The following is an 18,059-nucleotide window of genomic DNA, read 5'->3' on the forward strand; positions in this document are numbered from 1 at the left end:
CTTATGCGAAGAATAAATTTAATATCCACTCACTAGTGATAAAATGGATTTTACCATCAGTCAAACTACGGAAACGGAGATGGTGAAGTTTATAACTTGGAGAGCTTGAATAGTAGATAGATAAAGCTAAGGGAGCGGATATGCATTTTGTCCTTTACCCTGGAGAAAATGTCTTCTACCAATGCCTAGCCGTGCATGGTGAAAATGTCGACACCTCTATTCAAATTTATTTATCATGCTGAATACGATTATATTATAAGTATTGGTGATAAATTGAAGTAGATAAACTAGGTTTAGCTTTGTATTAACTGTTACTTACTGCCGCGTTCAACGGAAGGGTTTGCCTATATCGCTATCACCACGCTGGGAAGACGGGTTGGTGAAAGCAGTAGATGGTACCTACATAATACTTTTTTTTTTTATCTATTTATTTAAGGGAATTTTATAGGTTACCTATATGTCCGCCCCATCGTTACACACAATATGAATCCTAAATAAAACTTAAATCTTAAACTACAACAAACCTAATACTTAGTGGCACAGATCATGGGCGTACCCAGCTTCTGGTTTAGTTTTTTTAGAGGGCCCTCTATAATTGATACTGAAGGTCTGTATTTTTTTGTCTGTCTAACTGAATCTTGGGCAAAATACATTTTTTAAGAGAGTTCATATATTTTCTGAGAGATTTCCAGATTTCCTCTTCTCTCCGTTACATTCCCCACGACGACCGCAGGAAGGCCAGAAGACGACGGTTGGTGGCAACTGCATTCTGATCTGCCGTCACCACGCGGCATACAAATATTGGTATATAATAAAACTCAAAATCACAAAATCATTTTTTAATATTCATAGAAGAAATCGCAAGTTGGATCACATAGGAAGTGGTACAGGCAGGATATCACATTGAACATTTATTTATTAACTTACATTTATAACACTTAGATCAATTCACACATTCAATAGTTTCTAGATATTTTTTTTTTCATAGAGTTGTAGATATGTAGGTTTATATATCTACCTACATACTATGGTAAAGGGATATTACGAAATTAGCTTCGAGCCAACCTCCCACCGGAGCTTAAAAAGGTAAGTACGTACTTAAAGATCACTTAGATTACTTATTAGATGACCCAAGATCTGTATTTTAAACCCTAAGTATGAAATTTGCAGCCAGTCGTTTGCGAGTATCGAAACGGCATCTTTAAAATAATTTACCTCGTTTTGAAGTAGGTATATGACAAGTACTAACTACCTCGTTTTTAAGCTGGAATATTGATTTTATAATCTGCTGAACATAACCTAAAGCTTTAAATTAAAGCGGATAAGGTTCATTTTACTCTGATATAGAAGTATTTCGGTACTCGAGAACGAATCTTCGATGGAAGATTTCAAGTGTGTGTGTTAAGGTAAATACCGATTTTGAAATCGTTGAAAAATGTATGCCAGATGCTAAAATACGACATATGTAATGGGAGAAACATCGAACCCAACCTACAACGAAGTAAATAATCTAGGTACAAAAATTTTAATTTGCGAATCAATACTATAAGAACATTTAATACTTTTTATTCATTTTAGTCGCTAAAAACGAATCAAATAACTGGGTTCGTCATTAAAATCGTAACGCAATTAAACATTTCGACACACTCGTCACCAATTAGGTGCCGTCAATCTTTCCATCCCTTGTATGAAGAGAACTTCACAAAATCCAGTTCGTGCGTGATTACGATTTTAACACCATTAAGAATCCGGCCATGTTGGCACAAAAATGTGTGAGTAAAACTACACTTAAATTTTATACACCATGGACCTGATTCCCTAAATATAAAGTAATTAAATTTAACAAAAATCTTCGTACAAGGACTTTTTAAGTTTACAGATTGTGGTTACATTTTAAAAAGTTATAGAGAATCAGGCTTTATTTCAAAATATAAAACTTTTAATACCGAAATCATTCATTATTATATTCATACATCTTTTCCTTTTAAGACACTCGTAATAATATTATTAAAAGCTCCCATCTTACTTTATAAATACTTATGATCATTAATTTTATACTTTCAGCACTCTACACACCAAAGACGACGGCTTTTAGTAAATCATATTTTGTACACTAAATATCGTAGATTCATTTTCGAGGACCGAAACACGGTGATGCCAGCGTTTTTTTATTCCACTAAAAGTCTACCCTTGACTGCAATCTCACTCGCTGGTAAGGGAAGATGACGTCAAAGATGGAAACGGGCTAGGCGACTGTTATGACGGTTTTATTAAACCTACCGCACCCCTAATCGACGCGACATCGTACCGGAACGTTAAATCACTTGGTCACTCAAACAATCAATCACGTTATGGTTGGTAGCTAGCCATGGCAGAAGTCACCCATCGGACAAAAGATTGAAATGGAAACAAGGTTAACGTTTCTAGTTTAAAGTTTACGTAATAATGTCTCGATACTCGAAATCGAATCAATTACGTACAAATTGAATACTAGGGTACTGAGCGAAAGCATACGAGGAGATATACCGTTTAGCCTCGCGGCCTCTGACTTTGGTGTGTAGTATCCTTTAAGGAAATTCCTGAACCCCCTACAAAATATAATAACAAATACTTGATTCGAAAATATTAATTATTATATACAAAATATATATATATATATAAATGGTAAATAAATCACGTCCCTAATACAAAAGCAAAACAATTGCTGTAAAGTATATAGCTGGTATTAAAAAATTAAATACTTAAGTAACTAACTAATATATAGTTCAAAAATATTTTTACTTAGTTCATACTCGTTAACTATTTATACTATTTTCGTTTTGTGCAATCATAAGCGGCATCATCTTAATAAAAAAAAAGATAATCATTTCCCTAATTTTACGGTCTACTCTCTGCAATTTTGATATCATACATTACATCATAATATAATTTAATTTTACAATACCAATAAATAAAAGTGATTTTTTCAACTAATTCTAACCAACTCAGAATACTCTGAGTTTGTTGACTTAATCTTTATGTTTATAAAAGTTGTAGATTCAGAAAAATTGTGGTCATTTTAATTTTTTTTTTTTTGTAATAACTGTATCATAGAGAGAATACAGTTTTTTTTGTAAAGCTAAATACAATAGAGAATTAAATAAAGTAGACACAATAACTGTATTAAAAAAGTAAATGGGCAATAGGTGGTTCGTATAGATTTGTATAGTTAGTAAAGATTTGTAAAAGTACGCACATCAAAGAATTATTTTAGAGTGACGTTTCTAGTGATAGGTTCGAGGGGTTTTATTTAATTACTAAAAGTACATCCTAAAATTTTAGTGCTGTTTTGTCATTGTAATTATGTAAGTAATTTCACAAGCATTTACTAGTGAATGATAGCTTCTTTACGCAACAAAAATGTTGTCAATATTAAACAACAGTTCCTAAGATGAGTGCATCTACAAATACAAAACACAAACTCCTTAGCTTTTTAATATTACCTACTATTATATATTGACTTAGACAGGTTTGACTCTAAAACCCTCTTTCTAATGAGAGAGTGGATAAACTATTGTCCAGTAGTGTAACATTAAAAAACCTTTGTGAATTTGTTTGCAGTGAATTTGAAGTGACCTTTAGAGAAAGTTATTTTTCAGTAGACATTTACGCACTAAAATTTTATTGTGTAGAACACCTACGTTTTCTTATTACATAATTTTATTCATCTACATATTCCAAATTGTATAACACATAATTTACGTCTATAAGCGTCTTCACACCGATCACAATAACACTATAGGTAACACTGATAAGGGAGACTCAAGGAAGACACAAATATGTATAATACAAGAATCAAGACACATAGCGCGTGTCACATGAACTATTACAATGTAAGGTATACAGGGTCATTACTACTACACCAGCAATGTGCATACAGATAAAACCAACATTTGAAGACTATCAAAATCTTACATTCTACTGCTTATATCTTTTCCCGCAACCTCTTTCGCCACTCCTTATAAATGTAATGGTTTACTAACTTTTACCCGCGACTTGGTCAAAGTCAATTTGTTATCCCGGGACAAAAATAACTCCATGTCACTCAAAACAACAAAATAGTATACACGATCGCATTTACTTTATGTGTGCGATTTTAATTTTGTCTGACCACATAACTCAGTGGAAGTGCATTTAATAACATGTTGGGTCCCTAGGTATTAATGAGTCGACAAAGCATGTGAGTTGCAAAAATGTACAAATACCAGCCCAATCAATCCCTTTATGAAAATGCCTGGATAGTTCATAATAGAGAGAACGGGGGAAAAAATGATTTTAAAAAAGAGAGTTTGCAGCGCGTAGCAGAACACTCCGTAGACGAAGCACGACGGCTCAGGTGAGTTATTAGGGTATATACACAAAAAGGATATAAAAAGTAGTAGTACTCGTATGTTTGCAGCATGTATTAGAGCACTCCGTAGCCTAGCCGTAGCAGCAGTTCTGTAGAAATGAGACGCGCTCGCGATCTTGAACAGGCAAGTTATTAGGATGAGTAGAAATCGTTGCAAGAGCAAAATTCCTCGCGGGTTAGCTTGATTGTCTCATGCAATACAAAATCTCAGCAAATATGAAATCGTCTCACTCCTTCGGGTAGAGCTTTTAAGATTACTGAGTCTTAAGGATGACTCACGCTAAACCGTGTCGGGTCCGAGTCAAGTGTCGGCCTAATACTAACTAATATATATTGTTTTTTTATGAACACACTCATCATATAGTGTACGGATATAGCGTTTAAAATATATAATATTAGTTGACCGTGCTATGACCGATGCTCGGCTTGTATCCAACACGGTCTTGCGTAAGTCATCGATTGAACGAGTTAAATAATGTTTACGTTACTTTTAACATTATAGTGTTTCGATACTCGAAATCGACTTCAAGATTGCTAGCGTGCTCCTCATTAACTTATAAGAATACAGATTCATAACGATATTTCTAAGTTGCGGACTTTATATATAATACTATACGATAATTGTATATCTGTTCAATTAATTAGATAAGTATTTCTTTACTATTTAAACGACATTTCAGTAGTATACTATTAAAGCAAAGAACTCAGAATACGTTCGTTGCTACAAACATTCGACCTGATCCTTCAAAAGAGCATGGCTTGTAAGGAACGCTTATTTTAAATAAAGAATAAAATCTGGTTTTTAAATAAACAATTAAAATTTTAAATATGTAATAATTATTAAACATTATTGATAAGATCTATAAAGTTGGCTTTAACGCTAAGTAGGCGTACGAAGGGTTTATGTGATTCTTACCTAAAAAAAATCACTGGTTAAACTATGTTTTTTTTTAAATAAGTAAACCCTCTAAATACTTAAATCAATCAAGTAATTATGGTTAATCATAGATTGAGACGTACCGATACAAAAATCCTTAAAATAAATACTTAGTAAAACTTAGATGATATAATTTTAATTAAAAATTGTGCTACTTTTATGTGCATACTGATGTATGAATATTTTGTACGTGCCCAGTTGTGTGTTACACCATAAACATATTATAGCAACGTCATAATGAATGTCTGACACTTTAACAAATTTTAATTAAAAATCTCTTTGAATTCATATATTATGAATCCACGACTTGTAAGTGTACCCACATAAAATTTTCACTGAATAGAAAATAATACTTACAATAAGTACAAGTAGGTTCTTTAGGATTTCTTATACACAATGCCGGTTTATTCAAAAGAATTCTATTTTTATTCGAATTGTGTACTTTTGTATGTTGTTCTTAAGTAAAATATTCTTTTGAAATATAACAACGACTTTATCACCTTAAATAATCTTCGGTAAATACAAAGAGACAATAGACAATGCCGTACAGATTAGCTTTGATATTTTTGTTGAGTCGTTTTAAGAATGGGATACTTACTTAACCCTTTAATATAAGACTCTACGGCGATATCAAAGCTATAATTATAACAGCAATAATACAGTCATCATTATTTTCCGACCGTGACATAAATCAACTCGGTTGGATTATTAATTGTGATTCCGAGGTTTGGTAGCAAATCCATATTATTATCATAGTTTTGACATCTAAATTATAGAATGAGTCTACACTTTTGACTACCAAATACGGTGAAAGATGAATACTTATATATTCCTAGTACAAAATAAGTTATTTGCTACTGTATAATACTGACTATTTATTCTTCTTTCTTTAATTCGGAATTTAGAAGCGTCTTACTTGTAGTTAATATGTCGTAATTTTATCGTATTATTTTTATTTCGGAAAAATATCGTAAATAAGTTTACAGAAATATTTACTGGAAGTGGGATAAAGTAGAGCATGCAAATAGTGTCCGGTTTTATCAATTCACAGTTTCCATCCAGGATTTCGTCCGCATAGAATTTCTTTTTTTCCGAATATCGACCCGGGTCTGAAACAATTGGCCCAGGATAAAAGGTTACGGTCTATCTTTGTCTCGATTCAATTCCGTTCGGCCATTTCAGCGAGATTGAGTTACAAAAATCAGCAAATATTCACAAACTTACACAATCAAAATGTAGTTTGAGGTAACAAGATTCGAAAAGGTTACGGATTAATATTTTGTGTCAGAAATTTGAAATGACTATCATTTCCGTTTAGTAAAAGTCCATTTCGGTATTTCCATCGAACCTACTAATTTTAAGAGTTGATTTTGTATTACTAGTATTACACTGTTTATCCATGGAAACGGTATAGGTACTGTATATTTTATTTGCGTTACTAATTTCCTGACCAAAAATTATATATATATATAATTTGATAAACATCACGTGTTACTGCGGTAAATTTACTTTATCGTGGATTTTGTATTTTTTTTTTTAATTTAAGAATCTTAATATGTTTTCCGGGCTTTAACATTTTGCATCCTAATCACCACCTGCACTTATACTCGTATTATTAAAACTTTTATGTCTGAGTAGATATTAAATACATAACATATTATGTAGCTATACGTCAAAATTTTACCAAAATTATGTGGAATTTACAGAAAACTAAATAGATACTTGCAATAAGTATTTTTTTTCGTTTTGAAAACAAAATTCGGATACTTGGATTTATGTAATAACAAAAACGCATTACTTATTACAGTCTGATGTTCAGGGCTGGCAACCGAGTCCGGAAAATCTGAAATTTTTGAACGTTAAAACGTGGCTGCGTCACTTAGTTTTCATAAAAACCAAGCGACGTCGTAACGCTATATCAAACCGATCTTTAACCAGTTTTCGACCGCGTACGTTGGGTAAAAGAAACTTATAAAGAACAGTCAACGTTTAAATAAGGAAATCGATCAGTAATCGGTTAATAGATTTTGTTCCCTGATACCGTTTGCGAAAATTAAAGCTAACTTGTTTATAACAAATGGAATCACTTTATTTTGTTTACAAAATGTGCCTGCATGCAAAATCAATCGGTCTTGATGCCCTGCCAACGTAGCCTTGCAGTTGACAATACATTGGTGAATTTTTATTACACGCTACGGCGATTCGAGCTCTATACAACATTGAGAAACCGTGCAGGACCGTAGTTTAAAAAGTCGCGTAAGCGACTGTTACTTGATAGAAATATTCAGAACGGTCCTTTTTTGAATTGACCTCAGGACACAAATTACCTTTCGTTTTAGTATTGGTATCATTTTAAGAGCTTAACGAAATGGTTAGTTTACACGAGTTTTTCAAAGGGCTGACTGCACCTTTATTATAAAATACCTAAGTTTATTTTGAACACACTACTACAATTTGAAAAACGATAATTTGCCCTATTTTAAAGGCTGCGGCGATTCGCGAACATCTCAAACCGTGCCGCGCCATAGCATCTAAAAAGTAGCATAAGCGACTGAATAGTAGCCAATTAGTGGTCAGCCTTACTTTGCGCATCAGGGTTTATATATGAGCAACTTCACATGCCTATCAATAAACTTAGCGAAATGGTTAAAATAAAAGTAACGAAAAATTCCTAATATTGTAAGTTACTTAACTTAGGGCTGAACCTTTATTACAAAATATTTAAATTGGTTTTGAAATACATTCTGTAATATGAAAACGGATCGGAAATTTCTGATAGCCTTGGTTGACAATAATTTGCCTCATTTTAAAGACTACGGCGCGCGATGCAGCGATTCGCCATTTTGGAACGTCGAAAAAGCGGCGCGCCGTAGCATCAAAAAAGTAGCGTAAGCGACTGAAAAGTAGCCAATTAACGGTCAGGCTTACTTCACGCGCTTCATTTATGAGGTCACTGATATAACCTCCGGACACTGTTTATTTAACCAGCCGTTATCTGATCTTTTATACTGTAGTTTTAATATTGATGTGACTTTTTAGCGCTTAGCAAAAGGGTTGTTTCTGGCCGTGGTTCGTGCGGCGGCGGCGGCAGTCTGCGTGCAGTTGCACAAAGCGTCGAACATGCGAATCACAAAACCGCGAGCGCGGCCGAACCTCCTCTTCAGGTTACCTGCAACAAGAGTATACATTGAATTCATCAACTAGCAGTTTACAGAGACTGTGTCCCAAAAACCAGTAGGTACAGTTTAACTAAGTTTTCTGACGATCTCTCTCTCTCTCCGGCAGGTACAATTTAGGAATTTATAATTTCTGAATTTTCTCTGGTCTGGTCTAGGGAGGCTTTGGCCTTAACTAGTTACCACCCTACCGACAAAGACGTGCCGCTAAGCGATTTAGTGTTCCGGTGCGATGTCGCGTGGAAACCGATTAGGGGTATGACTACCATACTCCCAAACAGGTTAGCCCGCTACCATCGTAGACTGCATCATTACCACCAGGTGAGATTGCAGTCAAGGGCTGACTTGGAGCGGAATATAAAAAATCCTTCTCTCCTATAGAAGAATAGGATTATGCCCAACTGGATAATATTAATAGATACTCCGAGATTGTGTTATACATTCATACATTCTGATTTCCTGTAATGTTCATATATTTTTGCGGGGTAGCCGCCGTAGTCTACGGCCTAAAAACTTCTCATTCTGAGAGGAAACCTCTGACCAGTAGTTTACTGGTAATGGGTTGATCATAATGACTGGCAGAGGCCTCTGTTCTCAAAGGAGATACTGTTGTGGAGCAGGAGAGAGAGTTGCAGAGCATTGATCTACCACGTATCAACGGGTGCGTCTGCGTACAAGCTTTAACGATTTTTATCATGTTACTCTCAGAGGTATAAACTTGGACTGTGCGCGCTAGAGAAAGACAACGAATAGATGCGTTCGAAATGTGGTGCTGGAGGCGAATGCTCCGCATACCGTGGACTGCCAAGCGCACAAATGTATCAATTCTTTCACAACTCAAAATTAAAACACGTCTTTCTACCATCTGCCTTAATTCTTAGTTATTTTGGACATAACACACGACGCGGAAACGAGAGCATTGAAAAGTTGATAGTGGTTGGAAATGTAGAAGGCAAACGTCCCCGTTGCAGATCTCCAACCCGGTGGTCAGATCAACTGAGAGAAACTGGTGCCCGTACCTTCTATAACGCAATAAAAATGGCCAAAGACAGGACCCGATGGAGAGAGATCTTATATGACAAGATTACTCGCCATAGCAGTGATCACGATCCTCAGTCATGAGGGACCGACTAAAGAGAGAGAGACTCTCAGAGGTAGTGAGGTGGACCGTCAATTTCGAAACCAACTCCGGGTCACAACTTCGGTTTTTTTTACACAAAACTTACACATTTTGACAAATTTTTGGGTCAACCAGTTAATCGAATCCCTGATCGTGTGATCTTTCCTAACCAACAAGGTGATCAGGTAGAGTTTGTAAGGTAGAACAATCAATTAAAAAAATAGGACAATTCGCGGTGATAGCACAGTTAGTGGGTAGGACTTCGAGTTCACTTTCGGGGGTCCGAGTTCGAATCCCAGCACGCACCTCTGACTTATCTAAGTTATGTGCGTTTTTAAGCAATTCTAATATCACTTACCCCTTTCATTGTGGGAGGAAACCCGTGCCCTGTAGTGGGCCGGTAATGAGTTTATATGATGATGATGATGATCAAGATCGCTTATATGAAATATATTAGAATATTCAATGAACTCAAATCCCTACGAAAAATTCAAAAATGAGAATTCATTTATTTCAAAAATCCTAACATAAGCACTTTTGTTAGGATTTTTACAAGTCGGGACTGCAGAGGGCAGTTCGGACGACAGATTCTACCGCGAAGAAACCGGCAAGTAACTCAGCAGTTGCAATTTACAATAATTATTCTGTCTTCTGAGAAACGCAGGCGGAGCAATGTTATTCCAAGTAATCTTAAGAAATTCATCAACTTAATTTCCAAGGTAATTTTGAACCTACAAATGCAAAATTTGTAGGGCCAAATTACTTTAGGAATCGAGTTATAAATGGCAGCCTTTCACAGATTTTATGCAGTTGTCACTATAAGTACGTACCTACATATTTTCACTATGAACACGAAAAAGCTTTCTACCGCTTACAACAGTTTTCAAATAAAGAACGAAAAGCAGTGACCGCCATATTCCCCCTTAGAAAATAGCGAGCATTTCGTGTCTACCTGCATTTTCATCATTACGGCCGTAGGGTTGGCCCCTCTCATCACTCCCCTTATTGCCTGTCAGTATTAGGGCTGTTGACGTAGACGGGGAAATTATGGAAAACGGATTGAAATAAAATGAGATTGTGGTTATCCCCAGTAAATAAGGCGGTTTCAGACTCTTCAACAATTTATTTGCTTTTATAGTCGAACATCGACAGCCCCTTCAATACATCCGATCCGATACAGTTATTATTATTATAAGAAATATCCAAAATAATTGAGTTCAATCAATTACTAACATGTTGTCATAGTAAACTATAACAGTTTTAAGAAATTGAAATATTTATTTATGCATTTAGAAAATTGGAAGCAGGTGATCAAATGAAGTACCTATTCGAATATTTCTTTCTGCTCCATTAAGCAACCGCAAATGATTAATAACTGATTAATAAACCGCCGCCACACTGCGCCGTTGACACTCGATATAGGATGCTCATATTTATATTTTACCAATGAATAGTAGACATCGGACCGCGTTTAAATCACCGTGTACCTTTTTCCCTTCACAAATTCCTCTTTCAAACTTGTATGAATAAAATATCTTTCAAATAATTCAATGTAAACAACCCTAGTTGTGGGGACTGTAGATTATACAGGGGGGTGAATTATCGATCCACGAGCGCCAGACAAAAGCTCAGACTCGATCGACCGACTGTGGAAACTGGCTGGAAAGGATGCCCTTTCAAGCACGAACCGCCCCGACTGAGAATTGAAGATTCTTTCGAGCGTGAAATGCTCATGAGGGCTCTTATGCTACATATCGAATCTTGACCTTTCCTCCATTAGAACTTTTTAATGATGTCCTCAGTAATATTATACACAAATGACAGCTCTGTGAACGATCGTTATTTTATAAAGTCAATATTGAATAAATAAGGTAAAAATGTTCATTCATCAACTAATACGGAGCCTATTAATTTCTCTCTTCTAATCACGTCTCTGTCTTATAGGATAGAGGATTTCAGAGCATAGACCCACTTTCTTCCTTCCACTTTATTGAGAAATCTAAAGATTAATCGACAACGCCGCTGACTTTACTTTACGTTCTTTGAGACTTGTGTGACAAAGCTTATTTGAAGGAAAGAATAAAAAACTTTATTAATAAACTATGCCACAAATTTCAAAATTATTTACGTTATGCACTAAAGACTAGATGCCACCCGACGCCTTGATTAATTGAGCACATAAGATGACAGAACTCAAATAACAGAAACTCCAGGATAGCACTTATCATAATATGTGGTTATAGAAAACTTTTTTTCCCTCTAGTTTTCATTCCTCTATTCTCCTAAAAATTTAAAAAAATGTTTGTGACGAATACTTATTCCATATTAATTATACAATAATGTTCCCCTAACACTGTTAGCTGTAAGTGTAGATGCACTGCAAACGGCAAAGTAATGTAAATTAGACAAACATAATAGTACTTCGAAACTTGAACCCAAGTTCTCGATCGCCCAATCATTACTCAAGGATACACCAACGTGATGTTGCCGGCACGTTTTCGCTTTTCTTTGTCGATGTTTAATTTTGTTAATTAATTATTTTTACCTAACAAGGGTCTATTAAAAAGAAACCTTTCTAAATAAATCTTATGATTATTTCACTTACTTACGTAAGATTCGTTTTATCCATTGAGTAAAATTAACTAAATAAATAAATATACTAAGACAATACACTAGCCCCTAAGTAAGCGTAGCCTGTGTTAAGGGTACTAAGATGACTGATGAATAATTTTATGAATTTTAAACATAAATACTTAGAAAATACATATAAACACCCAGACACTGAAAAACATTCATGCTTATCACACAGACACCTTCCAGTAGTGGGAATCGAACCCACGGCCTTGGGCTCAGAAAGCAGGGTCGCTGCAAACTGCGCCAATCGGCCGTCAAAACATACCAAACATACCAAAAGCGTGTTAGTCCCTAAACATACCAAACTCTCATCAACATTATCAAATCTACTGATTAATGTCCACTGTTGGACATTAAAGGGCTTCTATAGATAGTTCCAATTATATTCCGATTCTGTGCCGCCTTTTTCCAGCGGTTTCCAGTGACTCGCTTTATGTCTTCTTTACACCAGCTACCAACCAACGCCAACGTCGCTGCCCCGCAACAGTATTCCCATTACCGGTGTGGGGTCGCCATTCCAGCATTTTAGGACCCCATCGGTTCTTAGAGCTATTTGTCCCACCGTTTGCCATTTCAGCTTCACCATTCGTTGAGCTTTGTAGATAAATCTTGTTCTTCCACAGATATCCTCACTTCTGATTTGATCACATATTTTGCGAGCATTGTTCACGCCATCATCCGCTGAGTGACTCTGAACCTTTTAATAAGGCCCATAAAACCTGGCTCTACATGGGCTAGAGTCGATCGCCTGTGGGGAGTTAATAAGCTGAGGTTGACGAAGTCCCAACTGCCCAGATGCCAGTGTGACAACCTGGCACCTAAAACTACAGCCTCATATTCGCTCACTAGCCAGCTCCACTACACTAGCTACATCTAGCGAGTAGTGGAGATTGGCTTGACGTAAACAGTATAAATATACCGCTGTCCTACCGTGGAGTAGTATATAAATCCCTCGAAAATACCTTCAAGTAGTCAAGATAGCTCTTAACTACCCTTGAAGTTATTTATTACTTATAGTGAAATAAAAAAAGGAAGAGAACATAATCAACTTATGCATTCTAATTGTGAGTTTTATAATAGGTACGTTGTCTACGCCAGCCAGCCCATTAATATGTTAATGGGAGTGAAGCAGTAAGGTAGATCCCCCAGTTTCCGCCAGATTAATGGAGTTGCCTTGCTCGAGAAGTTTAGTATATGTCTATACTCCTATATAACTCCTTTATTATGGTCCGCTATATTGACCAAACAACTTATGGGTCTCATGAGAAGACTCATGAGGACATCCGTAGAAACGGAGTTAAACTCAATGAATCGAATCAAACTGGTAATGGGCTGGGCACATTGTTCGAAAAACCGATGGACGTTGGGCATTGGCGTGCACTTCATACATACAGAAAAGCACTGCCTACCCGAATTATTTTATATAACTCTTATGTGAAGGGAAATTTTCCATTTTATGCCGTGTTCCTGCTTTATGAACAGAAAATGGTCAAAGATGGTCAAAGACCCTGTACATGCCACTGACGTTGGGATCCCAAGGTGCTGGAATAGGCGACTTCACACCGTTTAAACGTAGCGTTGGTAGACCCTGACGAGGTTGACAGATAACACCAATGGAGTCGTAGGAAGCCGCTGGACCCAAACGGCAAACTCCCCAATTTGGAACTCCTCACATAGGACCTATATCCATTGGTTGACGTGATGATGATGATATACTATATGAACGAAAATAGAAAAACGATCCTAGACGTTAGAATTTCATTTTCATAGGCTTTCATAATATTCACGCGGAATTTACATTTTCGTGATATGAAACGAGGGCATTTGCAGTATGCGAGGTTTTGTTGAGAGTTGTGACAGACATCGTAATATAAACAGACACTGATATATATACATAAAAGATTATTATAGCGTATAATAGACCTTCGGCTTCCGTATAAGAAAGACCAAACTATCTATTACTTTTATGACTTAATTGTGCGTTTTAAATTTAAGCATTTAATATATTTCTATAAGGATGAAAGAAGACCTCGTGAAGAAACCTACATTCTTGAATATTTTCTCGAAGTCAAATAAATAGGCAGAATTCATCTTTATTAAAAAAAAATATGTAAACATAGTTCTGTTTTCATTTTCTCCAACAAATAATCCGAATCTGCTTAGAGAATAGCACTGCTGCCGTCAAAAGAATAAAGTAGCGAAGGAAGCCATAACTTTTTACTGCCGGCTTTTCATTATTTCACACCCACTTACCAAAATTTATACCTAAATGTAATACATTTACAAATTCTTGATTTTATTTGGTTCTTTTTTCAAAACCCGACGCAAAAACGATGGGGGGAATGAATGAATATACTTTTATTGCACTCCACAAAAAAGAGAAGTTTAACAAAACAACGTATACAATTTGGCGGCATTATCGCTTCATAGCGATTTCTCGGTCTGTGGCATCGTATTGATTTTGATTGATTTTTTTTTGTTTGTAAGGTGAATTAGTCGGGAGTGGTCTTAGCTGTGTTTAAAGAAAATTGGTTCATAAAGGGCTATCAAATGAAACAGCTTTAATAATAGAAAAATGTACACTCAATTCAAAGGAGGGAGTTAATTGAAATTTTAACTGTAGCTCGTTACTCCGTTCGCATGCATTTTCTGATAAAGTTCCCGTACAAACTTCCATCTGTTATTCCACACAATAAACCCGACCCAACGTGTGAACAGAGTTTGACAGAACTTTTATAGGCAGATAATGCGTGACGATGAAAAAACCTTTGCATGGCATCGCATTTTATAGAGTAAATAAAGTATAGAAAAAATAGTTCCATACTTATCTGCAATATGGCGAGGTTTTTTTTTCCTGGTCAGCTTCCATGGGATACTTTTTATTTATGAAATCCAAATCAAAATAGCGTAAAGTGGGGATAGAAGTTTTTGTCAAAGTGATATGTTTTGACAGCCGACTGACGCAGTGGGCAGCGTCCCTGCTTTCTGACTCCAAGGCCGTGGGTTCGATTCCCACTTCTGGAAAATGTTTGTGTTATGAGCATGAATGTTTTTCAGTGTCTGGGTGTTTATACGTATATTATAAGTATTTATGTGTATTATATTCATTAAAAAAAATATTCATCTTTGTATCCATAAAACAAGCTACGCTTAGTTTAGGGCTAGACGGCGATGTTTGTATTGTCGTAGTATATTTATTATTTATTTATCCAACTCAAAATAGTGTAAAGTGGGGATAGAAGTTTTTGTGAAAGTACTATGTTTTCGAAGTAAGAGTTATTGATATCTGAAAGACTGCGATCTAGCTCTAACTGTATCTGGGATATATTAGCCGGAAAACTTGATTTTCTACAGAAATTATTGGATTAGTTTTTAACTAAAAATAATGGAACTATACGTACTATACGCACGACAGTGTACCACAGTGTGGTTAAGTTAGTGAGTTTTTTTATCGTTACAATTGACAGACCAAGCAGATGGTCCACCTGACGGTAAGTGGAACACCATCGCACAGAACTACACTTGGCAGGGCATGCAAGTAAACCGTTCCTTTGAACCATTGTTACTATAACGAGTAAGTACCTACTTATAATATTTCTATTTTCCTAACCTATAGATAGATATTAAGATAACTCTGTTTGACCTTGTTATCAGAACACGCTACTGTCATTGAAATGAGATCTTTGTGATAAGATAATACATAAATATTCTTATGCAATGTTCATGAGATACGACCTAGAACCTAGACACGAGCAGATTTGACCCTAAAGCTGAACGCATACTTGTACGCACTTTACTACCCATGCTATAAAACCTTGTCTAGATATGGTTTTATTAATTCCACTACAAGATAGCCGTTGACTGCAATGTCAACTTTTTTTTTTTTTCCTCACAGGAGGGGAAATCCTCATGGACACCCGCAGCGCTAGGTAGTGCCGGACTTTTACCGGCTAAACCCCCCCCCCCCCCCCCCCTGTCACCTCGTTGACCGTGTACCCGCCTTTCGGCCTAAAACACGACGATATTGAAAAAAAAAAATGTCACATGAAAAGTGACGATGCAGTCTAAGATGGTAGTGGGTAGTTATATTCATCATCATCATCTTCATCATAGACAACAACCCATTACCGACCCACTACAGGTCACGGCTCTTCTCTCAGAATGAGAAGGGTTTAGCCTTTGGGCTGTACGCTACCAAACTGGCCAAGGGCAAATCAGTGGACTTGACACGCCTTGCCGTTGAGAGCATATTTTTTTTTTATTTAGTTTAGGTTTTGAAGTTATACTTCTTTTGGCGCGACACCAGAATTCTACATCGTAAAGTTAGTTCTAGGTGTCATGAAAATCGATAACTATGTTCAAGTTGTATATTCTAGTATTTTTATATTTAGAACACGTGTTTCGTAACAGCACAAACAGAGTGAAGAAATAAATATTATTACGTTAATAAAACCTTTTTTTATTAATTATTCTGTTATATAATAGTGGGTCATTACCTAATATTTTTTTATTATTATTATTAATATGAGATCTCTCAGCAGTGGCGTGCATAGAGGGTATGCACAGGGTAGCAGATGATATGAAATGAATAAAATCTTCAGTACGAGTTATAAAAATCTTAAGGATAGGCATTGTAAGAGTTATAAAAAGCCTAGCCTTAAGTATTTATAACTCGTACTGGAGATTTTCTTCATTTTATATAAATAAATAAATAAATAAATATACTACGACAATACACACATCGCCATCTAGCGCCAAAGTAAGCGTAGCTTGTGTTATGGGTACTGAGATAGCTGATGAATATTTTTTTATGAATATAATACACATAAATACTTATAATACACAGATAAACACCCAGACACTGAAAAACATTCATGTTCATCACACAAACACTCTCCAGTTGTGGGAATCGAACCCACGGCCTTGGACTCAGAAAGCAGGGTCGCTGCCCACTGCGCCACTCGGCCGTCAAATATATCATCTGCATACCCTGTGCATACCCTCTATGCACACCACTGCCTCTCAGGCATACAGGTTTCCTCACGATGTTTTCCTTCACTGTTAAAGCAAGTGTTGTTTAAATTACTTATTGTCGAGGATTGAACTCGGATCGAAGCCGAAGCCTTACCCACTAGGCTATTACCGCTTATACCAATATTAAAATTGATTCGACGTGGCATCATTGCAAGACTCTTAATCGCTTTACGGAACATCTTTGTCGGTAGGGTGATAACGATAGAGAAAATTAAAAAATTATCTGTTTTATCCAAATTGCTCTGCAAAGGACAGAACTCGGGACCTCCCAGCGAAACCACTGCAAGTGTGCCAGGTAGGTCGTCAAATATAATATGTATCATTTACCAGTGGCGTGCACAGAGGGTATGCACAGGGTATGCAGATGATATAAAATTGAGAAAATTTCCAGTACGAGTTTATTTACTATTCGTTCTGGAGATTTTCTTCATTTTAAATCGTCTGCATACCCTGTGCATACCGTCGATGCACGCCACTGTCATTTACCCGATCCGATCACCTACCCGTATCGCCAGTGCGTATCATTATCGTTTATGTGTTATGATACGCAGTAATGATACGTAGTCTCGATATAGCGTTCTGACACTTCCTTTAACTGAGACAAATGGCTAAACGCTCTTCAGAGGCACGGGAGGGAGACCGCCATATTTTAAACTCCGAGCTGCTACTGAGAATTATCAATATACGAAATATTTCCTTTAAAAAATTGGCTTCACCCGGGAATCGACACACACACATATTTAATATCACCCCGTATTTTATATATTT

The 18,059-nt window shown here is 36.2% G+C and overlaps 1 protein-coding gene across 1 annotated transcript in view; it reads right to left on the reverse strand.

Moving 5' to 3' along the window:
* Positions 1-6,819: 6,819 nt before the first annotated feature.
* The window catches only part of LOC120632650, a 28,926-nt gene continuing 17,686 nt past the window's right edge, over positions 6,820-18,059 (reverse strand). The window contains exon 3 of the mRNA XM_039902598.1: positions 6,820-8,496. Coding sequence (XP_039758532.1) covers positions 8,363-8,496 — 134 coding nt within the window. The 3' untranslated portion in view covers positions 6,820-8,362. The remainder of the gene's footprint in view (positions 8,497-18,059) is intronic.

Source organism: Pararge aegeria, chromosome 20 (genome assembly GCF_905163445.1).
Source record: "Pararge aegeria chromosome 20, ilParAegt1.1, whole genome shotgun sequence".
Lineage (NCBI taxonomy): Eukaryota > Metazoa > Arthropoda > Insecta > Lepidoptera > Nymphalidae > Pararge > Pararge aegeria.